The sequence below is a fragment of the Peromyscus maniculatus genome, chromosome 23 (assembly GCF_049852395.1).
Source record: "Peromyscus maniculatus bairdii isolate BWxNUB_F1_BW_parent chromosome 23, HU_Pman_BW_mat_3.1, whole genome shotgun sequence".
Lineage (NCBI taxonomy): Eukaryota > Metazoa > Chordata > Mammalia > Rodentia > Cricetidae > Peromyscus > Peromyscus maniculatus.
Window position 1 is genome coordinate 5,010,127 of NC_134874.1, and position 26,435 is coordinate 5,036,561.

The window sequence follows — 26,435 nt, forward strand, 5'->3', positions numbered from 1 at the left end:
AAGAAATGTCAGGCAGTGGGCCCGTGTTTTCGCACAGTGAGCAGACAAAGCCAACATCAAATACACGAGCACAACGCCGGCCTCAGGCGAACAGTAAAGCTAGCTGGGCTGCAAGTGGAAGCCCTACCTCTCCCTCTGGAGTGACCCACTTTTCTATCACACAGGCTCACGGAAACTCAAGTCTAACCACCTAAAAAGTTGTCTTGGGGTGGGGCCAGAAACATCTGCAGACAAGCTGTTTCAAGGACGCAGTTCAGAGCGTTAACTCGATTCTTTTTGTGTGACCCCTGAACATTTGCAGATGGGAGAAGTGACGGCAGACACCACGGAAGCAGGACAGAGAAACCATAGTTGCTGTGCGAAGCAGGAAACAGAGTGAGGTTCAGCTCAGGAAAACCCAGCACCCACTGCTTTCTAAAAGACCCAACAAGAAAAACTGGGATAAATTTGTATTGCACGGCACTCTTGATATTCCAAGCACTTTCAAGCACGTCTTTAAAAGAGTATGAGGGAGCCAAACCATGGTGAGTTCGCTAAATTCCCTTATCACAGAAAACTGGCAACCTATTGGACTACATTAGCATCTTCACATGAAGGCACTCCACGGGGCACGTGTGCTTCCCCTGGTGACCAGTGCTCTGCCAGGGCTGGTGCATCCAGCCTTCCTGTCATTGGCCCTGTCACTCAAAAGCCATGCCGTCAGTGATGATGTGGCTCTAAAGGAGCTAGCCTGCCTGGTGGCACCTGGCTTTGGTCAGACACTGACATCTGGAGGCCCCGAGTAATCTCCATGTTCACATCTGGGCTGCTTCAGGGTGAAGAGAGCAGCAAGGGATTGTGGGGCTGGCGACCTGAACCGTACCCATGCTTCCTGGTGCTTCCCCTCTGTATGGCAACTTCCCGACACTGTCCCAACTGCCTCCTCTTGGACAGAATGTACCTCTGACCAAACTGCCCTCCATCGACAAGGTTTAAGTCCATAAGCAACTGTGTCTGCCCCAGGAGAGCCTTGCTTTCCAATAGCAAGCTCATGCAGTATTAGGAGTTCACTTTCAATTTTTATTTAGAAAGCAGACATTTGCGCAAAATACACCAATAGTGGCCGGTCCTCTTCATTAATTAGCATCGTTTCCAAGCAACTGTTAAATGTAAAAGGTCAGACATAAATCACACTACTTTGCCAATTCTATTAAAAACTGTATCTAGCTGAAATAAAATCGATACATACTTTGCTATATAAACAAGCCCAGGTCTTTGTATCAGAAGGGCCACACTTCCACAGAAGCATGGCTTCCTCGCCTATATCTGCAACCTCTTCTTCAACCAGAGCCTCCAGCAATCCTTGCATTCCAGGACACAGGTAAGTGTGATTGGCCTGTCAGGATTATGAACGGGGAACTGGGTGCCTCAGTGAAATGGCCACAGTCCAAAGAGTGAAGAGTGTAAGTGACTACGTGCCCGAGTGCCATGTGCATGTCTGTCTACATTAAAAGCCCACCGTGGCGTCTCAGACTAGGCTGTGAAATCAGAAACCCTCTCAACACTGCTGATGCCTCTGAAATGTCCAGTCTGGGTCTTGCTAATTGTCTTCTGAGATGAGAACAAGTTCTTGGTTTCAATCGCCCCAGCCCCTCACACGGGATTTAATCCAGGGCCTCAAGCACAGAGGCACATGGTCTACCAGAGCTGTGACCCTGGCACACTGAGACAGAGTACAAGTTACTCAGGCTGGCCTGAACTAGTTCTTAACCCAAGAGGTCTCTGAACTTGTGATTCTCCTGCCTTAGCCTCTGTAGTGCCTGGGATTACAAGGCTGTGTCAACTTAAAAAAAAAATTAATTACTCTGTATTTTTTTTTTTTTTTTTTGGTTTTTTCGAGACAGGGTTTCTCTGTGTAGCTTTGCTCCTTTCCTGGAACTCACTTGGTAGACCAGGCTGGCCTCGAACTCACAGAGATCCGCCTGCCTCTGCCTCCCGAGTGCTGGGATTAAAGGCATGCGCCACCACCGCCCGGCTAATTACTCTGTATTTACAAAGAAGATGCCCTTAGATAAACGTTAACCATGTTTATCTTTGTAAGAACCAGGCAGTGGTGGCACACACCTTTAATCCCAACACATGGAGGCAGGAGGAGCTCGGTGAGTTCGAGGCCAGCCTGGTCTACAGAGTAAGCTCCAGGACAGCCAGGGCTACACAACACAGTGAAATCCTGTCTGGAGAAACAAAAAACAAAAGCTACACTGTTTGGAAAAAATATGGCAGGAAATAAAAAGTTACAGATATTTCAATAGTTTCAGAAACCAAAAGTATTTGTAAGAATGGAAAAGGCAATCAATGAACAATGGCCCTGCTCAACATCTCCTTTTAAATGTCTGTTTCTTTCTTTGTGTGCACATGTATGCACCTAGGTGAGTGCACACCATGGCACATGTGCGGATGTTGGGGTGTTGGGTCCTTCCTTCTACTGTGCGCTGGGAGGGGGGGAACGACTGAACGTAAGTCATTAGGCTTGGTGGCAAGTGCCTTACCCACCAGCCACCTCCCCGGTCTCTGTTCTACATTTCCTAAAGAAACTCAAGACACCTGCTTTCAGAGATACGGATTGCCTCCAGAAATTAAAATAAAAACAAAAAATGACTATGCACATGGGTATCAAGTGTGAGTTGGGGTGGTCAGAGGACAACGTGGCGGAGTCCTTTCCTGCCTCTATGCAGGTGCTGGGACTGGAATGCAGGCCATCAGGCTTCTGCAGTGAGTTCCTTTGCCCGCTCAGCCATCGCCCCAGCCAATTTTAGTTTTCCTTATTTTTTTGCATATGTGTGTGTACCTTCCTCAATCGCTCTCTCCCTTACCTATGGAGACAAGGTGTCTCACTGTTTGGTCTAGCCTGGCTAGTGGCTTGCTCTGGAGAACCCATCCTGCTTCTGGTGCCCGGCCATTGCAAGTGGACCGCTGTGACCAACTTGGCTTCTCACATGGATTCTGGGGGTGTGAACTTCAGTCCTCACCTTGCCTGGCAAATCCCACTGAGCCATCTCCCAGCACCGTCTGATGAACTCTATAGACACTGAAAGGAGAGCTATAGGAAAAGGTGATGTCTGACAGAGTGCTCTCTACAAAGGCCAAGTTTCAGAACAAAGACATCACTCCAAGAAAATGACTTGTGTGATGACACATTAAACTACATCCTTGTGTCTCAGAAAAGGTGGAGGAAATGCAAGTCCTGATGTTCCAGCAAAGGGATCTCAGCCTGTTGGTCTCCGTTGTGCACTAGCCTAGATGGGGCTGTGAGGCAGGCCTGAGCACCGGTCTGTGGGGGCCGAATGATCTAAGGCATCCTCACCCTCTGCAGTACAGGTATGGGACCACCCATTTCAAAGGGTCTCACAACCTGAATCCCAGCAAGCAAGAGCTCGATTCTCTGGCTTTCCTTTAGGAAGAGCACCTGTGACCTGGCCTTAAAAGTTTTTTAATCTGAAGCTGCATGGTGGTGGCGGTGCCTTTAATCCCAGCACTCGGGAGGCAGAGGCAGGTGGATCTCTGTGAGTTCGAGGCCAGCCTAGTCTACAGAGCGAGATCCAGGACAGGCTCCAAAGCTACACAGAGAAACCCTGTCTCAAAAAACCAAAAACCAAAAAAAAAAAAAAAAAAAAAAAAAAAAAAAAACCAAGTAAAAAAGTTTTAAAATCTGAAATAGCATTCTTTGACGGCAACATAAAAACACAAACCAGTCTCTGGTTTTTCTGGGTGCAGAAAAAGCTTGTTTCTCAAGAGAACCAATGAGTGCAGAAACTACAATCTGGGGGTGACGCTTGTTGCTTCTCAATGTCCCACTCTCACCCATGCCCCACAACCAGGTAAACGCACTCACGCAGTTCCCAGTATCTTCCAATGTCTTTGGGGGTTGGGACCTACAGCTTGAGAACCACTGCTCTCGGGGACTAGCTAGATGTGCTGACCACAGGGGCTGTCGCTCCTTGCTAGTACAGGGGAACGTGTGAACTGAGATGCTGGAGAGGGCTGCAGGGTAGCGGTCAGTCGGTGCCAACAGAGAGTGCACCTTGCATGGTGTGTGATAGACCTCCATGCTGATAAGCCCCCTCTTTTGCCTTCTTTGTCTGCATGGTGTGATTAATCTTTGGAATCAGTGACTGGAGTGTGTGTGACGCGGTGTCACATCCAAGAAGTAGCTTCCAGACTCCCAGGAAGCCCAGGACAGGACAAAACTATGCTGCCTCACACAAACTAGGCTGTTTGTTAGGTCTCTTGAGTGGAGAGTTTACTCTGGATGCATTTTTAGATGCAAATGATGCATTTAGAAGCACACACTGAACTATATCCCCAGGCAAACATGAAAACTGAACCCAGGGCCTCATGCATGCTAGGCAGATGCTCTACCACTGAGCTACAGTCCCTAGCCCTCCTCTGGATGCATTTCTAATCAGTAATATTTCATTTCAAACATCCACACACATCCTGCTTTCAAGAAGACAGCTTTCCTTGGCCCCCGGATCTCTAGGTCTGCTACAGTCAATGTTTCCCTTCCCTTGGCACACTCATGGTGACTAGGGTTCTCCCTTCTACTCTGGGGTCAGTGAGTCAACCATCCTGGCATTTATGAACATGTTACCTTTTTCTGCATAATTCTCAGCTCGTCACTCAAGTTGTTATTCACCTTCATTAGCTGCTGTATCTTGGCCTCAGAAGCCACTAGGGCGCTTCTGACCTCCATAAAGTCCTGCACAGTGACTGGTCCATCTGACAAATCTGAATCTAGGCTCTAAAAATAAATTGGGGAAAACGTTCACAATCTGAGATGATGATGTTCAAGACTACAGCTAAAGAATCTCAATCTCTGGCCATGCCAGCTGAACTGCACAGTTAAACCAAATGAGAAGCAGGGGCCCTATAGTCCTTTTGACTTTGAAAGCCAGAATTTCCTCAAGGAGCAGGGAGGGAGCTGCAAACCTGTATGGACACTGACTGTCTAAGGTTTGTCCTGACTTGCACACATCTTCCTTGCTAATTTAAAAACCCATTCTTTCAAGAATTCATTCATTCCATACTACTTCCTGAGCATCAAGCGATTTCCAGTGAGTGGGATGTATCAGGAGAGAAAATAAAGACTGCCGCTTCCATGGTGTGTGTGCCCAGCAGGTGAGAGGGAGGACTAATGTGGAATCACAGCCGGGCTGAGGTGATTAGTGCTGTGGAGACAGATACAGTGGAGCAGGGGAGGGAGAAAGCTGGACCAGGCTGCGTGTTAAGGTGTTGGGGGATCTCTAAGTCATGTCTGAGGAGCGGGGACATCAGTGAGAATGTCCAGAGGAGAAGCTTCCAACAGCAGCAGAGCTCAGCTAGAGGGAGCCGAGGATTGGAGGAAGAGTGGGAACCTAGTCATTCAGTGGAGGGTCTAGCCCGAGGGTCTGGGAAGGACCTTGGCTTTCAGTGGCAGGGGTATCCCTTCTGCCAATGTGAGGTAGCAAATGCTGAACACATCTCTGTCCACGCCCCTGCTTCAAGCCTATCTCCTTGCTCAGTATTCTAGTGTCTGTGGAGTGCCTCTGGGGGTCAGTCCTGGGGCTCCAGCCTGCAGTGGGTGGGACCTTCTCTCATGTTCATAGTACAGTGCCTCAGTTTCTCCCACTGGCCCCTCTGGCCTAAGCCCTGAGGGAGCTCTGTGGTCAGCCCTTTCCAGCTTAAAGCTTCTGGGCTCTGCACTGCCCTCTAGGCCTCCGTCCTCCGAGGTGGTGTCACAACCTCTGCGCTGTGTGGCCGACCTTTAGGCTGGTCCTCCCCTCTGCCCAGCCCTCCCTGCTCCACCTTCTTCCTGCTTAAGATCCTACACTGTCCAAGCCTCCACCCTTCTTAAGATCCCACACTGTCCAGGCCTCCACCCTTGGTGCTCGGTCTCTGCCCCTCCTGGCTGGCTGTCCTTCACGACTCACACCACCTGTGTGGTGCGCCTTTTCCTGTCACCATCCACTTCCCCAGCAGTGACCTCTTCTGGGGAAAGGAGAAGAGCCTCATTGGGAGAAGAGCATGCAGAGAAACCACCTGATAAAAATTTGAGCCCATAAAAGCTTCTGGTCATGCCCCATAAAACAGTCATGATACCAACAGGGATGACTTTTCATTTGCTTACTTTAAGAGCATTTACTTTTTTATCTTTGCTTGTCTTGAGGTAGCAGGAAACCCAGTTTCATCCATAGCACCTTTGAAGGGCTAACCCTTGCAATTTTGCAGGCAAGTTTTATTTTTTTTTGCAAGTGTATGTGTGCTTTTTCTGGTGGTGCTGGGAATTGAACTCAGGGCCTTGTTCATGTTCGGCAAGCTCTGTGCCATTCAGTGTCAGGCCCAGTGGGAGAAGAAGTTGAAGAGACACACGTCTGTCCAGTCTACGTGTGTCCTCTCACCTTCTGCCGGCTTGCCTTGCTCGCTCTGGTCTCCACGTCTGTGTCTTCATCTGAGGCCACACTGTCATAGTCTGGCTGGTCGTTGTCCTGGCTCTCAGTGCTGTGCTGGTTACTGACAGTTCTCAGTATGAGTTCCACATTATCTGTTCACAGAAGCGGGAAAACGATTTCAGACTTACAATCTATTCTTTCCTCCTAAAAACTACTAGGATGACTTACTGGTTTACCCATTTAAAGGACTGAAAGAAAATGAGAGAAATAATAACATTACATTCTTACCCATAGAGGGCTAACAGAAAGCAAGCAGCCCAATGGATAGCTACACAGAAAAGGTCAGAGTCCCTGATCCAAGCCTGTAGAGAGCTGACCTAGGTCTTCTGCATATATGTTATAGCTGAGCAGCTTGGTGTTCTTGTGGAACTCCTAAGAGTGGGAGGGGCGGGGCTGTCTCTGACTCTTTTGCCTGCTTGTGGGATCCTTTTCCTCCTACTGGGTTGCCTCGTCCAGCCTAGATGAGATGGTATATGCCTGGTCTTACTGTGGCTTGTTATGCCGTGTTTGGTTGATGGCCCTGGGAGGCTTGCTCTTTTCTGAGGGGAGACAGAGTGGGGGTAGATCTGGGGGAAAGCAGAAGGGTCAGGGAGAGACTCGGGGCGGGGGAGAGGAATCTGTGGTTGGGAATAAAATGTATGAGAGAAGAAAAAAAAACCCGCTCGTCCACCCACTGTGGCTGGACAAGCTCGGGGCTGCCAGACTCAGCCAAGGATGTCCTTTGGGCAAATACTGAATCTGCCGGTCAGGAGCAATTCCATGTGCATATTCTTATATGGTCCAGTCTCCTTACACTTCCCTTACAAAATCGAGACTACACCAAACCCTTAAAAATGTCCAATTTCACTTCCCATCACTAAGTGTTTCTGGAATGTTTGTGTGCTACTCTTGTGACTGTTTCTCTAGAATTTATTACTTAGCTGTTTCTAACGTCTGCTATTATATACAACACACATGAAACATCTGGTCATTTCTCTTTAAGAGGAGGCTTCTTTTGAGGTTTCAAATTAACACAGACTCTCCAGACTGCATCTTTACCAATCTACTGCACCTTCCCAGTCTTTATTCTTGGTTGAATTAATAGAACCACAATCTTTTTTTTTTTTACTTTTTCGAGACAGGGTTTCTCTGTGTAGCTTTGCGCCCTCGCTCTGTAGACCAGGCTGGCCTCGAAATCACAGAGATCCGCCTGGCTCTGCCTCCTAAGTGCTGGGATTAAAGGCATGCACCACCACCGCCCAGCTTAGAACCACAATCTTGAACAAACAAGAGCAAACACAAATTATTGTCTGCCTTTGGGGAATGTGATACTGACTGGAACCTTAATTTTTATGGTACAAATATCTTGTTTAAGTGCCTCAAAAATAAAAGGCGTCATTTCCGTACACAGACAAACGGAGACTAGAGTTACGGGCCAGCTACGGGGAAGTGGGTTCCTATGTCTGCAGATGGGACTTGTGAGAGCTACTCTGAGACGGACGCTCAGCGTGCTTTACACTTCCATCACAATGCTGCTTGCTATAGACACCTAACGTTTACAGAGCAAATTCCAATCACGTGGAGGTGGAGGGGTTCTGAATGTAAGGGACAGCAGGGGAATATACTAATTAAGGGCCGTCATTTTCTCATTTATGTCCTTTGTACACTTTAAATTAGGCTCCTGGGTTCATTTCAAGGTGCTAATTTTATGGGGAAATAAGTGGCTAGGAAAACAATTACATGTAAGATAAATCTGAGTAACCCTTGATAATTCTGAAGTATTCTTTGTTCATCAGAGCTCCAACAGGTGCCTTCCTACCACAATAAATTAGCAATGAAACCCTCAGGATGGCTAGGCTACGTTTATGACTATCCATGACCCCGGCTCTGGACTCAACCATGTCTTAGACGGCCCAGGCACACTCAGAGCTGGACACTTGCCTTTTGACCTGGACAGAGGACTGCCTTGCTGTCTCCTCTTGGCGTCACTGAGGATGTCGATGACCAGCGTAGCAAATTCATGGGCATTAAACCGAGCTAATTTCTGTCTGCCCTAGGGGGAGAAAACAATGGAAAAATGTGAGTGTGGACAGAGACAGCAAGTGCTCCACACTGACAGACTGGCTTGATCGCATTCACTCGGTCACCAGCATTCTCCCATTAATACCAACATCTGCTGTTGAGTCAAAATAAAATAGTTCTGGTAGGAGGTACAGATCATTGCTGGACACCTGACTAGCACACGAGGCCCTGGGTTCCATTTCCAGCACTATCAGAATATAAAAACGTAGCTCTATTATCAATGATTTAACTTTGAGGTGAGTGAACAGTGAATCTGGAGGGAAATCTCCAAATTTCAAGATAAGGTTCGAGTGTGGATGTGGGCTCCATCCCTTCAGACAGTCGTCAGTGGGAACTAAAACCCTCTCCTCATTTTCTCACTCCTCTGTCAGAGTGAGGCTCCCTTGAATGTTCTATTGTTACAGACAACACATATGGATAAATCTGCTCCCATTTTTTGGGGAATATTCTTAAACGAGGATTCCTTTGTACAAGGACTCACTACACTGGAGGCTTCTGACACATCAGTAAACAGTCTTCCTCCTTCCCTTCCCACTGCTCTCCCCATCTGTCACGCTCTTGCTATGGACCCAGGCTGGCTTCAAGCTGGAGGTCCCGGTCCCAGCCTCCTGAGCACTGAGGTCGCACCCGTGTGTCTGTCACCCGCAGCCGCTCACAGTCTTGTCAGCAGCAGCACAGCCCGTCACACCCCACCGCCAGCCAGTGTCCTTTACTATCTGTTACCATGTTCCTTTCATGTCTTTCTGTCCATATCTGCTTTTATCCATTCTCAAGTTGTCTGTTCACGTGTACACAGGACACTAACTACCGTGACATCAGCCATTTCCCAAATAATATGAACTTTTCACACTGGGCCACTTGCCTGGTTTCGTGTTGAGGAGTACTCAGGATTGACCGGAAGAAAGGGGACGACGGTTGTCTCGGTTACCAGGGTGCTGTGGTTTTGCGTGGCGAGCCAGACTAGCCAGAGGAAAAGAGCCAGAGACAGAATCTCATCACACCTGCAGTGCCTGCCACAGCTCCGCGGGGAGGCACGGCTCGCACGCTACGAGGGAGACTTGGGGAAGCACACTCCAAAGCCAACACACACACAAGTACACGTCAACACACGGGCTAGGAGGGCAGCAGCAACCGGGCAAGTAAAACACAGGCTGGCAGCTTGCCACCGCCCAAGGAGAGCAGAAGCTTAGCAGAGAAAGCCGCGTGGTAAGTCACCTGCATCGGTCTCTCGCCTGTCAACTTCATCGTACACATCCATGGCAAGTTCTTCAAACAAATGATTACTTAGCTGAAAGTAAGCATATCAGGGACACAAGGGACACGAGTTAACACCAGGAGGATGCCTGTGGTGGGGTCACCCTCTCTCCAATGTCTCGCTCAAAGCCAGAGCCTAGTGAATGCCGCCGCCGTTAGCACTTCTCTGCCTGCTCTACCACAGGCTACCAAGCGGTGGCTGACGGGTGACCACTCCGATCTCACTGTGCCAGTCAGCACCCTAATCTCTGCTCTCCCAAAAGGAAGGGACCCTAAACCCTGGCAGGAGAAAGAAGAGAAAAGCTGAGGTGAGGAGGGCAGCTGATGGGTCGCCGTGGCAGAGGTGAGGCTCTAGACCAGAGCCACTGTCGGGAGTGGGTAAGTATGGGGCCGCACGACACTTCTCAGCTAGGTTTCCTGCTGATTTTCAACCCCAGAGCTGAGTCTCTTCACCAAGCAAAGCACAATGTGGCTCACGAGGGCACTGTGGGGTGCAGCTTACAACACAATCCCACAGACCAAGGTCCTCGCTGGCAGCAGCCAGGAACGGGGAGGACCATCAAGGTCTTCCCAACTGAGTCAAGAAGCCCAGCCAGGTTCTGGCTCTTCTGGCTCAGCCTGACACCCAGCAGCTGTGATTTCTTTGCTGACTGTTTTGTGCTCTGAGGGTAGATGCTGAATTTGTCACACTGCCACTCTGTTCCTGACATCTGGAGGGACATCCACTTGGATGAACTTGGAAGTCTTTTATTCAACAATTAAAAAACAAAACAAAACAAAAAACCCCTGGCTACAGAGACCCCAGAGGAACACAGGAAATGCCTGATACCCACTGGGTAAAAAAAAAAGCAGGGTATGAAATTCTGGTATACAATTTCCAGAAGAAGAAAAAAAGATACAAATAGGTACCAATAGGAAATAAAAACTGAAGGAAATATACCAAAATGCTGAGCCTGAGCTCACAGAGAGAGATGACTGAGGACGAGCACATCAGTCCATCAGCCTTTCCATTTTTCTATTGTACTCACATTACACCAATTGTTCTAAATAACCCCACCCCCACCCCCAAGAACCTTGCTGGGGAATATGAGCAAGTCTGGGAGCTCGAACATACTTGAGAATCATCCAGTTCCCACCTTCAAGGACTGGACTGCAAACTGTTTTGTTATCACTAATGGCAACATGGCCCACACAGCTATTTAATACCATCAGTGAAGACAGAACTTACTATTGTCCCATTTTACAGACAAGGAAATTGCGGAACAGACATCACTGGCCTTAAGACTTCAAAATGTTAACATTTAATAATTTAAGAATACATTGGTTTTGTTATATTTCTCTCAGTTTTTCACAGGGAGGAAAGTGAGTATGAGACAGACACAGGGAGGGAGGGAAGGAATGAAAGAAGAAGAGAGAAGAGAAGGTGTATGGAGGAGAAAGGTGATGGGGCGACACACCCTGGCACTGGTGAGAGCAGCCACCTATGAGCAGCAGACCCTGGATGCTCTCTTTCCCAGCACCCCTGCTGGAGGGGAGGTTCTCTGCTGCAGGGCTGAGGGGGGGCCCGGCCGCTGAGCCTGACATACAGCCTAAGGTCTGGAGAGCATATTAAACTCTGTCCAAGGTATTTATTTAATGCCTGTCCCATGTTAGATATTACAGACAAGCTCAGGTTTTCTGTGGCATCCAGCCCAGCCAACAGAGTCAGAAGGAGTCTCTCTGTCTGTTGTGTATAACACAAGTTTGCTTACAGATGACCAGTAACTAAAGGAAAGCACACACTCCCATCCTGCCTTGAAAGCTTGACATCTCATTTATCTTACTATACGGCCTCCTTAATTTAAGAAAGGCATTAAAACACACAAACACACAAAGTGCAGATACAGAACACAGAGACACCAAACAAATTGCATAAAACACATTTATTTCACAATACAGTTAAATACTAGTAAGGATAATTTACTTTATGTGATACTTAATGATACCGTATGAGGCTCTAAAAGAGTCTCTTGTGAAAAGGGGAAGAAGGGGAAAATCACAAATCAGGGAAGTTGGGCTTTGCCTACACCATGGAGGTGTTCAGGCTCCGTAAGTGCTAAGAGAGATGGGAACTAGGAAGGCAAACACACAGGCCAGAGAGTCCTGGAGCAAGGCGCCAAGGCAGCTGCTTTTGGCTTCCGAGAGCTAATTCACAGAGCCACCCCAACAACGCATGTACACCTAACTGGACGGGAAGTGACACTGTGCTGAAGGGTACTTAAAGGTGACTAAAAGAAGCAAGGGATCTTGGTTCTGATGCAGGGAGCATGGAGAAGAAATGAGGCATGAAATCTCACAAGGGGACCAATAAGCACCTGGCGAGGCTTTGTGGGAAAGCCTGACAAAGGCAAGCCTCTCTCCCAGGGCCTCTTCACACAGAGGTGAGTGTGCCCGACAGGCCTGGGCAGACACATGGGTCCAGACCATCAGCTTCACAAGTGTAAATTTAAAAAGCTCTGAGGAATGGCATACGATGGGCAAGAGCCGTACCGCTCCATGGATAATGTACCAGACTCGATGCCCTGGCAGCATCAGCTATTGCTATTCCGCAGTATCCCATGGGACGAACGTAAGAGATGCCACGGAAGGGTACCCTACTCACCCTGAGAAATACCCAGAACTCTGGCAGAAAACAACATCCCACTACCACAGGCAGGGGCTGCATTTTTAACCCGACAGAGAAGAACATGGATTGTGTGAAGCAGTCAGTGGACTGGAAATGCTCAAGTGCTTTTGGTCTTCATTGCTCTACACAGACCTGCCAGCCTACCTCTAATGCAATAGTCATCAGATACAACAGGCAACTCAGACCGACACTAGGGACCAGCAGGGTGTCCATGCTGGGGTCCACCAGGAAGAGATACTCACAGACTGAAGCTTCTTCTTGGCAGCTTTTGCCAACTCAGACACATCCAGGCTGCTGAGGAAATGCACAAAACCATTAAGTAAGGAACTACAAGTGTGAACTCTCTACAAGATTAAGACACCCAAGGGATGAAAATACTACGGTTCATGGAACTGTCAGAACCAAGCATTCTGTAGCCGAGGAGTCACTGAAGAGGCTGAGACAATCTGGCACTGGCCCACAACTGGATGACAAAGGCTACTGTGGGTTCATCTCTAGGCCCTGGGGTATGGCTCAGTGGTAAAGTATCTGTCTAATATGTAAGCCACTGAGTTCTATCCACAGCACAAAGGGGAAAAAAAAGGCAAGGTAAAAAGGAAAACAGAGGGGAAACAGAAAACCGGGAAGACAGGAGCACAGCAGAACAGCAGTGACGCCTGCCCTCTGGCAGCACCGGCCCAGGGCTGCAGGGTCACTGCCACGGCCGTGACGTCATCTCACCTTACAGGTGGGGGCAGCGGGCTAGGGCATTTTCTTAGCTCATGAACTAAGGATGGCTTTCTATCTTTACACATTTTGGGTAGAGAAGGAAAAAGAACATTCATTTCTCAAGATCTAAACACTCGAGTCTCAGTACCTGGCCCATTATCTTAAGTGCCCTCTGATACTCTCTGGAGGACAAACTGACAGCTCTGACACTCACAGCTCACAGAGCTTAACATTTCCCGGCCCTTGACAAAATAGTTTGCCAACCCCTGTTAGAGACCAGGAATATTCATCTCTTCTGACACAGAAACATCTGTAGATATAACCTAGGAACACAAAATACCAGGACAACTGGCCAAACTAGTGGCAGCACCCCTGGCCCCAACTCCTTCTTAGTGTATCTGTGATCTGTGCTCTTGCCAAGTGCAGTTTCACACGGTGGTTTACTTACAGCCGTCTTATTTCCAAAGTGTATAGCCATAAAAGAGAAAAATGTATGGGCTCTGTTAAACACAAAATATAACAACACACTGACATACTGCAAACCAGGGCAATGCTGGGCAGATAAACTGGACCGGTCCTTACCTGTCTGCCATTTGAGGAATTATAAAGTGCTGTCCGTTTTTGTGATCTGAAACAGAAACCAAAGTTTTGCTCATCTCAATATTGAGGTATAGAGAGGAGTGCCACCATTTTTATTTTCAGTTTTCCAATGAGTCAGTTTTCATAATCGTGTATCACGTGGGGAAACCGAAGTTCTGAGACTGGCTACGAGCTCCCTGAAACCTGTCCGGTTCCAGACATCACCGGGCAGAGAACCTGTGCTCACCCCAATCCTTGCAACTGATTAACTCACCCCTAGAACAACCAAAAGAAAAATGCTGAGGGAGCCGGGTTAGCTCAGAGCAGGCTGTTGGCTCTGGGTGGCAGATGGCAGAGCTGCCCCAAGTCTGGGAGAGGTTCAATGAGACAATCAGCGGCAAACAGCCAGGGCTGGAGCAGGTGTGCTTTGCATGCAGATCCAGCGCGGCTCCACCTTGCCATCTGCTGAGGGAGGGACTCTGCCCTAACCCAGATTCTAGAACAATGATTTGCATTCCAATGAACAAAACCACTATAAGAACCTATGCGGTTTTTGTGGACACTCAGTTACCCTCTTAGGCAGTGCCTGGAGTGGGGGCACACGGTGATGTGTGTCTCACTTGGGAGGGAGGTGCCATTCCTCTGGCAGCTCTGCTGCTCTGTATTCTGAACAGCACAGAGTGGTGGCACGTGCCGCACCTGCAGCACAACGGGAGCTGGGCAGAGGGCCTGCGAGTCTGAGGTCCACCGCAGCAAGACCACGTCTGCTAAAGACAAACACTGCATCACACTGCGGTGTTCATCTGCACTTGTGAAACGGCTCGTGACCTACACCCGCGTGCTCGGTGTTTGTTGTTCCTTCGTCTTTTGCCGTTTAGACACTGTCTTCAAGTTCTGTGTTTCTCTTTCATCTTTAGGAGATAGTCTTGAACTCGAGTGTAGGAAACGGCCCAGAGCCCAAGGAGTTGGCTCAGTAAGTAAAACGTCTAGCTGTGAAAGCCTGACAAGCCCGGCCTCAGATGCTGATGGCAGTGGCACCCATGCATGCACGCAGGCACGCACGCAGCGTGCACGCCTGCAAGGAGGTGGGAGAGGAGAGACTCCTGGAAGCTCACGGGCCAGCTAGGCTGGCGTACAGTGCAGAGACAAGAAAGACTCTGGCTCAACAAAGTGGAGAGAGAGAACTGACTCCAGAACGCTGGCCCACGTGTACACACACTTGCGCACACACACAGGCATGGTATTGCATGTCTATAACCCCAGCCCTTACGCTGACCATCAGTTCACATAGCAAATTAGAGACCAGCCTAAGTTAATGAGCTCTTGCTTCATTTCTTCTTCAAATTTTTAAATTTTTATTTTAATGTGCATACATGTTTTTCCTGCATACCACAAGAGTGCCTTGTGCCCACAGAGCCTAAAAGGTCAATAGATCTCCTGGAACTGGAGTTGTAGGCAGTTGTGAGCCAACATGTGGGCACTGGGAATGGAACCCAGGCCCTCTGCAAAAGCAGCAAATGATCTCAACTACTGAGCCATCTCCCTATTGCTTCCACCCTCACCCTCTTTTAGACAGGGTCTACTGTGTAGTCCTAGATGGCCTGGAACTCACGAGACCCTTCTGCTTCTGCCTCCCACATGCTGAGATTAAAGGTATACACCATCACCACCCAGTCAAGATCCTGTTTTCAAAAATATGAAAAAGAAATGATTCTTCCGAAGAAATATGACTACATTCTTTGACTCCGTCTCAAGAGATGAAGAGTCTTAGCTGTCACTGCTGGCTCCTCTTATGGGCAGTCAAGCACTCAAACTTCTTATAGCAGGAGTATGTGGGAGGAGTATGGGCGAGAACCAGATCAGTGCCTAGCCCAATTGTCCTCAGAGACCCACAAGCATTAGGCAAAGAGAGAGCCTAAATTGGAGATCTCATCAGGTCCCTGCCCTTGGAGCTTGGGGAATCCACCAGAAGTGGGGAAGGAAGAACTGTAGGAGCCAGAGGGGCTGAAGACACCACAAGAACATGTCCCACAGAATCAACTAAGCAGGGCTCATAGGGGCTCAGTCCAAAGTGACAATCACAGAGCCTCTGCATGTATATTATGATCATTAGCTTGGTGTTTTTGTGGTACTCCTAACAGTGGGGCTGTCTCAGACTTGTGTGCCTGCTCTTAAAACTCTTTTCCTCCTATTGGGTTTCCTCGCCTAGTCCTGAGATGAGGGTTTGTGCCTGGTCTTATTGCATCTTATTACCCCATGTTAACTCGATATCCCTCAGAGGCCTGCTCCTTTCTGGGGGAAAGGGAAGGCTGCAGGAAGATGGGAAGAGTGGAGGGAGAGGAAACTGCAGTCAGCATTGTGGAATAGAATATTACTTTAGATAAAGATGTGTTACCTTTATGTTGCAGAATATCACTTTAACTATGTAAAGATGTGTTGCGTTTGTTTATGCTGCATTTGCTTAATGATGTAAAGATGTGTCGCTCTGCCTGCCTAAAGCACCTGATTGGTCTAATAAAAAGCTGAACAGCCAAGAGCTAGGCAGGAGAGGGAGAGGTGGGGCTGGCGGGCAGAGAGAATAGGTAGGACTCTAGGCTTCAGAAAACAGAGAATGAGGGAGTAAGAGAGGGAGAGGCCTGGGGCCAGCCAGGAAGCCATAGCATAGGACATACAGAATGAAATGTAAAAAGCCCCAAAGCAAAGCGTAGATGAGAAACAGGTTAGTTTAAGTTATAAGAGCTAGTGGGACAAGCCTAAGATAAGATTGAGCATTTGTAACCAATAGTAAGTCTCCGTGCCATGATCTGGGAACTGGCTGACGGTCCAAGAAAGCCTGATACAAGGATATCCTGTATGAGAGAAGAATAAAGAAGAAGACACAATCCTTCCTCAGCTGCCCACTGCTGGTGCTGCAGATCTGTTGTGCCCAGCACTGCCCAGGCTGAACTTTAGTTTTTAAATGTTCTTGATGCACATTCTTATCAAAAATGTGATTTACAAGCCCAGTGATGGTGGCACGTGCTGTGCCTTTAATCTCAGCACTCGGGAGGCAGAGGCAGGCGGTTCCCTAAGTTTGAGGCCAGCCTGGTCTACAGAGCGAGTTCCAGGATGGCTAGGGCTACACAGAAAAACCCTGTCTTGAACCTTCCCCCTGCGCCCCAAAGAAAGAAGGAAGGAAGGGAGGGAGGTAGGAAGGGAGGGAGGGAGGGAAGGAGGAAGGAAGGAAGGAGAAGCAAATGTGATTTCCAAAGACTTCCTCCCAGTATCCGGCTCATCTTTTCACTCTCTAGTTTTTGAGAGCAGGAGCTTTTGGTTTCAAGGCTGGGTGTGATGGTGCACACCTGTGGTCAGGACTAGCGGGGGGGCCCAGCAGAGGACTGCATGACCTTGACGACAGACGCGCAGGACAGGGTGAGAGCCACTCAGAGAACACAGCAGGAGAGAGGGTGACGACTTCTGACGAGGCACAGATTATGAATGTAACAGAACGAAATCCGAGAACTGTAAACCAGCATCCCAAGACCCCTCCCTCCTTAGTTTACAGCTGTAGGTCTTAGATCTCTGCCTGGATTATTCTGGTGTAAAGTTTTGGTGCACATGGAGTGCAGCATCCCTATGTGGCAATACCACGTACATTTGCACTGAGTAATGAAGGAAATAAGATTTGGAGCTGTTGATTTTATTCTAGGATCTTCCTACACTCTTAGTTTTAGGAATTTTCTTGTAGGTTCCTTGGGATTTTTCCATATAGATATATATTATCTCATTTGAGTGGGGAAAGTTTTATTTCTTCCCTTTTCAATCTCCATGGGAGGTAGAGTTTCTGGAACCTCGCTGAGTAGGAGTGGTGAGAGCGGACCCCGGCCCCAGGACAGCAGCTGGTTCTCGGGTGCAGCAGCCAGGATCCAGTTCAGCAGCCCCATCTGTTTCTAGTTGGCTAACTCTTTTCTAAATTATGAATGGATGTTGAATTTGGCCAAAGGCCTGGTCTATACCCGCTGACAACTGTGTCTTTGCCTTTTAGTTCATCAATGGCCTGAACTACATTAACTGATTTTCTTTTTTAAAAAGATTTTTTAAAACTTTGTGGATATGAGTGTTTTGCCTGCAAGTATGTCTGGGTTCCATGTGTGTAGCTGTGTGGCCAAGGTCAGAAGACAGTGCCAGATGCTGTGAACTGGAGCTTCAGATGGATGTGAGCTCACTTGTGGGTCCTCTGCAAGAGCAGCAGTGTTCTTAGCTGGTGAGCTCAACTGCTGAGCCTTCTCTGCAGCCCGCTTCCTAGTTTTTGGACCTGACAGTTTCTTTAAGGGGATATGCTGAGGTATAAATTCAAATTCTTGAAAAACACAGTTTCACAGGGCTGGGAGCTCGGCCGAGCAGTCGAGTGTTTGCCTAGCATGCATGAAACCTGACCCCAGGGTTGGTCCTCAGCACTGCAGAAGGGCTGGGGAGGAATGTGAGTGTGTATATGAACATACATGTAAGATTATGTATTTGGCTGGGCAGTGGTGGTGCACGCCTTTAGTCCCAGCACTCAGGAGACAGAGGCAGTGGATCTCTGTGAGTTCGAGGCCAGCCCGGTCTACAGAGAGAGTTTAAGTTACAGAGAAACCCTGTCTTGTTCCAATTTTAGTAAACGTGCTGCTGAAGTGAGCACAAAACCTTGTCTCAAAAAGAAAAAACAAACAAAACAAACCTTATTTATTTATATTCTCCTTTTTCTCGGGCTTTGAAAGGATTAGTGCATCTGATCTAAGTGGTCATATTTATGTGCACGGTTGTAATATCTTCCTACTGTTGTTTGTAGTGCCGGGGATCAGCACAGAGCCTTGTACGCATGCCCCCCCCCCCGCCCCCCAGTTTCTGGCCTATCAGTTTATCCAGTCACAGAAAGGGAACTCCTGCTGGAAAGATTATATCAGAGTCATGAAGTGAGTCCCCTCACCCTCCGCCACCCCCCCACTACTCCCCCCCTTCTTGATACTTGATGGCTAAGAAAGATGAAAGGTATTTCTCATTCTCCTGGGAATTGAACCTGGGTGCTCTGGAAGAACAGCCAGTGCTCTTAAACTTCTGAGCCATCTCTCCAGCCCCTATCTCTAGGCTTTTTTGATCACACCGTTTTATTCTTCTTGTGTCTGTGCTAAGGATTACATGACCCATACTTTTTTCCCAGAGCCGAGGACCGAACCCAGGGCCTAGCAAGCGCTCTACCACTGAGCTACATCCCTCTTCTGCCGCTGAGTCACAGTCTCCACTCCCGCTTTTCATTCGCCATTAACTGTCTGCTGTTAGTAAGACCCTTCTTGCTGTAGTCTGGTTGTTTTTGTTTGTTTTCTTTCTGGCATGAATAGCCTTCCTTCTATCCATTTTCTTGATCTCTATGAAGCATTGGCCACGGTAATGTTAATTTTCCCATTGTTTTCGGTGTAACAGTCCTGTGCTGGGCTAGCCATGCTCACCCTAGCTCCTCTGTGAGAAGACTGACTTGAGGGCTCCCTTCTTCTCAAATCCAAGTACTCAATGCAATAAACCTCCTGTAAACACTGTTTAACTATACCCCATGAACATCTCTCTCGGGCTCCCCACCTCCCCCTCCCTTTCTGTTTTTGAGACAGGGTCTTACTATGTAGCTCTGACTGGCCTAGAACTCACAGTACAGACTAAGCTGGCTTTGATTCACAGATGTCCCAGGTGCTGGGATTAACGGCATGCACCACCAGGCCCTACAAGTTTCGATACTGTATTTTTATTTTCATTTAGTTGAAAGTACTTTTGAGTCAGGCATGGTAGTACAAACCTGTAATTCCAGTATTTAGGCTAGGAGGACTCTGGTGAGTGCAAAGTCAGCCTGGGCTAGAGCATACTACTGTTCAGAACATGGCTTCCCTTGCTAAAGGTGAACTTCAAAAGCAGTATGTGGAGTCTGTGGTAAGACTGTGCCTCTGATCTTCCTCTCAACTCCACTGGGTTCAGTACGCTGTGCAAGTGTACATGTGGGTGCATGTGTGCCAAGGCGTGAACGTGCAAGTCAGAAGACAACTTCCGGGGATTAGTTGTCTCCTTCTACCAGGTGGGTCCTGGGGTTTGAACTCGGGCTGTCCAGGGCCCTTGCCTGCTGAGCCCCCTTGGCGTCTCTCCTTTGGTTCTATTAACGCCTGCTGCATGTGATTTGGAGCGTGCGCTGCAGCTGCGCATACAGACGTTCAGACTTGCATCGTCTTGGTGTAGGCTGACATTCTGTCACTGTCTCATGTCCCCCTCTATCTCTGCTCTGAGGTCCACTCTGACCTATTCAGATCACATCTGGTTCATTCAGGGTGGTACGGCCACAGGCAGTCTCATGTGGGCACAGCTCCAAAGTTGTTTCACACCTTTTGGTGATGACCCAGTCATGGTATTGAAGCTGGTTTCTTGTACAGTACACAGCTCAGCTTTTAACCCTTTCCTGCCACCACTGCTTCTAAATGCTCTGTTTAGGTCATTAACACTTAATGCAAGTATGGTTGTGTCTAGATTTATGTCATTTTATCACTTATTTTCTTGAGCTTCAGTTTTTTTTCCTATTTTCTTTTTATTAGTATTTTCAATAAAGATCTTTCAATTATTTGAGTACTACTTAACATTTTTCAATTTATCTCTAAAATCTTTTAAAAAGATTTGTACACACACACACACACACACACACACACACACACACACACACACACAGGTGTTTTGCTTGCATGTATGTCTGTTGTACTATTTGTGTGCACCGAATGCAAAGGTCAGAAGAAGGCATTGGATCCCATGCAACTGAAGTTACGGATGGTTGGGAGCCACCAAGCAGGTGCTGGGAATTGAACCTGGGTCTTCTGGAAGAACAGCCAGTGCTCTTAGACTTCTGAGCCATCTCTCCAGCCCCTATCTCTAGGCTTTTTTGATCACACCGTTTTATTCTTCTTGTGTCTGTGCTAAGGATTACACAACCCATACTTTTTTCCCAGAGCCGAGGACCGAACCCAGGGCCTAGCAAGCGCTCTACCACTGAGCTACATCCCCAACCTGACCCATACCTTTTAATCTACTTAGAAGCGTTACCTTCCCACCTCAAGCAGAATGTAGGGCACTACTATATTTCTTCCCCCTTCTCATTCCTGCTGCAGCTGCCTAGTACACACCCAGTCTGCTGGACACTGCATGGCAGAGCACGCTGTCAGCTGCAAATCTGCAGCCGGGCTCCTCTGCTACCATGCACTTCTCATGCAGCTCCTCATCCCGATGTGCTAAGATGCCCTCGGGTCCACGCTGACCCGAAGACCCTTCCTTCTCTAGCGCTGCTGTTAGAGCAGTGAAGTCTCTGGTTTTTCTTCATCTTGCAATGTGTTTCCTTTGTCTCCATGCTCTAGGTAAGGCTTTACCAGCTGTGGGGCCCAGGCAGGCAGCTCTTTGAACAATAACGTTTAATGTCCTTTTCATCTCCTTGACTTCCGAGGAGCATCAGGGAAACAAGAGGATGTTTACAACGTTTGGCACTTCAGATTTCTGCATCAGAAATCTATGGCAAATATTCCAAAATATTTTTAAGGAAAATCTGAAACCTGTAACATCTCTGGTCCTAGGCATTTCAGATAAAGGATATTCAACCTTGATGTGTGAATGTGTTCTGGATGTTTAGAGTGTGGTCTTCGACGTCAGCTTCAGTAGTTGGATCGGATGCGGCGTCTCAAGTGCAGTTCTCTTCTGCCTTCACCTTCTTTGGGGTTTCAGGAATTTGTTTTTTTGTTGGTTGGTTGGTTGGTTTTTCAAGACAGGATTCCTTGTTGTAACAGCCCAGGTTGTCCTGGAACTCAGAGATTCTCCTGTCTTGCCTCCAAGTGCTGAGATTTAAAGGTATGAACCCCACTTCCAGCCCTTTTAAAAATTATTTATTTTTAAGATTGTAATTACATCATTTCCCCCTTTACTTTCTTCCATCTAAGCCCTCTCATACAAGCCTCCCTGCTTTTTCAAATTCATGGACTCTTTTTTCATTAATTACTTTATATGCATACATGTATATGTATATGCTACCCTTATCTTTTGAGATAGGTCTCTTACTGAAACCTGGGACTCACTGACTGGTCAGACCCGCTGGCCAGCCAGCCTCCGTGATCCTACTTCCTCTGCGTGCCCAGTGCTGGGACTTACCGGCATGTCCCACGTACCTGGCTTCTGACACCTGCTAGACACAAGCACAGGTCTCACGCTCGCAAAGCAAGCACTGCCAGTGTAGCGCCCCAGCCCCAGCCTTCCAGTGCTCCCCACAGGCCCCAGCCTTCCAGTACTCCCCACAGGCCCCAGCCTTCCAGTACTCCCCACAGGCCCCAGGCAGGTTGCTGCTGGCTCTCCTTTCCTTGTGCTGGGGACTGAGCCCAGAGCCCCCACATGCCAGGTACCCTCTACCACTGAGCTACGTCACTACCTAGCTGTCTATTTTCAATGTATTTTTTCTAATAGTTCCAGTCTGGTATTAAACCTATTAATTTGAATTTGAGATTGTTAGCTACTATAATTTTCAATTCTAATATTCCTTCTAGGTTCTTCTGTTTATGTGTCTTTGAGAGTGTTCATTGCCTTCAGAGCATGGTCTTACTAGCTCGTTTCAAGTGTTCTGACAGTTCCAACAGGAAAACTCGTGGGAGCTGAATCTCCCTCTGTCATGTGGGTGGGTCACAGGGTCACTCAGATCCTGCTGGCCACCAGCTGGCCCCACCCAGCATCTGCTGACTGCTTCTCCTTACAGCCCCTGAGGTTTTTCTTGGCTCTTCATACACCAAGTCACTATGGATGGAATCAGGATATTCTAAACATTGTGTTTGAGACTCTGGGCCTTCTTCAAAACCGATGGGAAGTGTTACTGCTTGGGTTGGGCTCCGCCTGCTGAGCAGGCAGCAGGGGAAAAGCGACCCCCTCCCCCATGCAGGGCCAGTCATTCAGGCGCCTGAACCTAAGCCACCGTCTGTGCCGCCTGCCCATAGTCTGGGACCACAGAGAACAGAAAAAATAACATCACCTAGAGGAATCCCCTTCCTGTCTGCCTAAGTCTCCTTTCATTTCAAATGTCTGCAGCTGCATTTCACAGGCCACCAAGCGCCCCCATCAGAAGTGAAAGTAAGGCACCCCAGCTTGCTGGGACTTCAGGTCCTGTCACTCTTAGCTAGCATTTACTTTACAGAGCTACTCTGAGCATCCTGTCCTTAGCCTTTAGCTCCATTCATCAGGAGAGCTGGGGTAGAGTATGCTTGTCACCTTGCCCCAGAATGGCTCTTAATTCCATTGCACAGCCAGGCTGAGGAACTACTGTACACATTTACGTGGACACTGTGCATCAAGAGTTGGTAAACCGTGAGCCCACAAGACGGCTCAGCAGGTAAAAGCACCTGCCGCCACATCTGATCCCCAGAAACTACATGGTGGGACAGAATGACTCCTACAGATTGTCCTAGGTCTCTCTGTCTCTCTGTCTGTCTGTCTCTCACCTACCCAGTATGTGCTCCCCACTAACATTTTTTTACCAGTTGGCAAATGCCTTATGCACAGGGTTAACAGACACTGCTTGAGGCTTTGTCCTTATCTGCTGCAACAGCAGCCCGCACAGCATCAGCAGGCACAGCCGCCTTCCAATAAAATGTTATTTGACAAAACTGGTCCCCAGCTGCATGGGCTCAGCCATCGTTTGCTGACTCCTGCTCCATTTCACAAACAAGGTCAATTAAAGGTCAAGTCCACACTGAGAAACTACTCTGAGACACCTGAGCAATCTGTAGAACCTGATGTTTGGAACACTGTGTGAGACGGACTGTCGCTCTCTGTAAGCTGGTGTCTCACCTGAACTACCCTCCCAATTAACATGGGATACTTAAGGATTTTAAGACTTACCAGAGGATAAAGATTAATTTCATGTAATGAAGTGACAATAAAATGAATAAACGGCCGAGAGAAGAGGTCTGAAAAGCCAACGACTGTTTCTATCCTTGGATTCTTCTAGAAAAGAAAGGCTTCGGCTCTGCTCCTCTGCTGCTAGCTCCACAGTGCTCCAAACTGTGGTGCACGTTCAACACTGGTTCAGTTACGCTCTGGGATTCTTGAAACAGATCTTTCTCTAGAGTGAAAGTAGTTTTAAAAACTAAAATTTCAGGTTGACAAGATGGTTCTGTAAGCGAAGCCGTCAGGGGCCGATGGCTTGAGTTCTATCTGCAGAATCCACAAGGTGGAAGCAAAGAACTGAATCATGCAAGGTGTCCTCTGACGAGCGCCTGTGCTCACGCAGTACGGCACGGTAAGCCTGAGGGGGCAGCATACCTCGACAGTAACCAGCAGCTCTCTAACTGGACTCAGGATCCTCTCAACAACAGGGAACTCATGCCTGGTACTGGAAACTTAGTCCACTATCCAGAGCTAGTCAAGTCCTGGATCTTGTAGAGCCTACAACTGTCACTTGACTAAGCCAGCATCATTTCTAACTATGTTCTGAATATTTGTCCTTATGCCCACAGATAAGGACAGTCCTCATCCCTCAAGGAAACTTCTCTTTGAAACAGATGGAAACTTCTCTTTGAAACAGATGGAGACCACTGCAGAAAACCCCAGCCAATCAGAAATGCCATGTGGAGCCCAGTCTCAACAGATACATCCACATCACAATTCTTGCACCTAAGGCTCAGGGATCATCGTGCAAGAGGGAAGAAAGGTGGTACGAGCCCGAGGAACCGGGAGTTTACCGTGAGACTGTCTCCTAGAGATGCCAGAAGTTACACCCATAAAGTCTCACCAGCACGGCTGCCTGAACAGCCAAAACAGACATGCTGACACGGAAGGGGAAGCTCATGAGGCTCAATTCTTCACGGAGAATGACAGGAAACCAGACTGCCGGGAGAAGAACAATCACTCTTCCCCAGGGGAGCACTTCAATATAACCAAGGCTAAATGGCCAACCACGCAAATCTACGTACAAGTAACATAATACAAACTGTATGCATGCACTCAGGAATATATAATACATGCACGCGCACACACACACACACACACACATACACCACCACCACCAATAGCAACAACAATTAAAGAAAAAAGAGGCCATGAATTCAAAGGAGAGCAAGGTGAGGGGAACATGGGAGGGACCAAAGGGAGGAAAGGAAAGGGGGAGATGATGTAATTATATTATCTCTAAAAAATTATTTAAAAAAAGTTAAGACCAGCTGAAGGTACACAGCTAAGTACCAGGCCAAGGTGGGATACACTGTGAGACCCTATCTAAAAAGCAAAACCTAAACAAACACAAAAATTCTGCAGTTATGGTATCCTTCCAAAAAGAAACCCTATGGCAATCTTCTTGAGGCTAGTTTAAAGCAGAGGAAGTCATAAAAATGCTGTCCGGACCTGTTTTTCCAGATTCGAGGTGGAGCAGGGCTGCCCTCCTCTCCCTCACCTGGTTTCCTGCCGCAGAGGTAGAAGGCCAGTCTGTCAGTCAGCTCGTACTGTATCTCCACGAGGCGCTCCGCCAGCTCATGGTGCCCTCCTTGCCTACCAAGAAGACAAAGCACCATTGACACAGCCCAGCGCGCTGGCACTGAGTCAGAAGAGCACAGGCCGTTCTGAGACACCTGAGAGGCTATCAAACGCGACTCTCTCTCGGGAATCTGTGCTCGGCTGACTCATGGCTTTCAGTGTCTCCTCCAGGAGCCAGGGCCCCTACCCAGCCACCCTCTTCCCTTCACAAATGTGTCAAGACTCCTGAGTTCATTTCATGAGGTGGAAAAAATCAAACTAATACATAGAAGAGGTTCGCAAAAGTCAACCAGAGTATTCCCAGAAATATCCAGCCTTGGGAACTCTGATCAGTAAGGACAGAACAGCCCCAGGCCAACGTTCCGAAGAAGGAAGACCCTTCCTCCACATGATCCTGATGCCTGTGGCCAGCTGGCCTTGGGTCTGAGCCTACAAGGCAGAAATCACTTCAAGGGCTTCAAGGCAGATTAACCTGATGCAGAACTCATCCCTGCAGCTACTTCTGCCTCTGTATCTGCCATTTCTGCAACATGAAACAGTGTCTGCCTTTCTTTATTCATAAAATATTTAGGCTGTTTGGAATCCTTTTAGCATATTAGTAAACTTTTACACCGACACTATTATATGCAAAGTACACAAGAGATTCCAAAGTGAAAAAAGCGTTTACTTTGGATTCTGTTATCCTCAAAGATCAAATCTAGCTTCAGCCAGTTTCTCTCTCCACACACTTCCTGACCTGCTGCACGTATCGGAATCTAACAGACGCCCTGTCTTCTCAGTCGGTAACTGTTTGTGAAATCGTGAACTGCCCCGTGGTGCTGGTCTGTGGTGGTGCATCTGGCGGAGGTCGCTCTGTGCTGGCTGAAATGGAGCAGTGTGGTCCAGCAGAGCTGATCAAACACTGCATTCCTCTCACCACCCCTCAGCTCCTCCAGGCCCATCTCCACGGTGATGAACACACTCGGTCCATCCCCACCTCCCACCCTGGACTGTCTTTCCTCTCTTGAGGATGTTTTAGTTCCTCCTTCATGGGTCCAAATCGAACCCACTCCTCAAAGATCACTGGGGCCACAATAAAGAAACTTTACATAAGCTCACTTTCTGTTACATGTCAGTGTGTGTGGTGTGTATGAAACACGTTTGCACGTATGTGGCCCCGTGTGTGTGTG

At 48.1% G+C, this 26,435-nt stretch overlaps 1 protein-coding gene across 23 annotated transcripts in view; it reads right to left on the bottom strand.

The window, feature by feature from the left end:
- Nucleotides 1-26,435, bottom strand: part of Git2 (GIT ArfGAP 2) — a 50,220-nt gene that overhangs the window by 12,018 nt on the left and 11,767 nt on the right. For 6 of the 23 annotated variants that reach the window (XM_076559957.1, XM_076559967.1, XM_076559949.1 and 3 more), the window contains exons 7-14: nt 25,187-25,281; nt 13,738-13,783; nt 12,690-12,741; nt 9,744-9,816; nt 9,391-9,488; nt 8,388-8,499; nt 6,417-6,559; nt 4,631-4,780 (exon numbers count right to left, since the gene is read on the bottom strand). In XM_076559957.1, coding sequence (XP_076416072.1) covers nt 4,631-4,780; nt 6,417-6,559; nt 8,388-8,499; nt 9,391-9,488; nt 9,744-9,816; nt 12,690-12,741; nt 13,738-13,783; nt 25,187-25,281 — 769 coding nt within the window. The remainder of the gene's footprint in view (nt 1-4,630; nt 4,781-6,416; nt 6,560-8,387; nt 8,500-9,390; nt 9,489-9,743; nt 9,817-12,689; nt 12,742-13,737; nt 13,784-25,186; nt 25,282-26,435) is intronic. The other 17 variants (XM_076559951.1, XM_076559958.1, XM_076559968.1 and 14 more) reach the window with 5 other exon arrangements.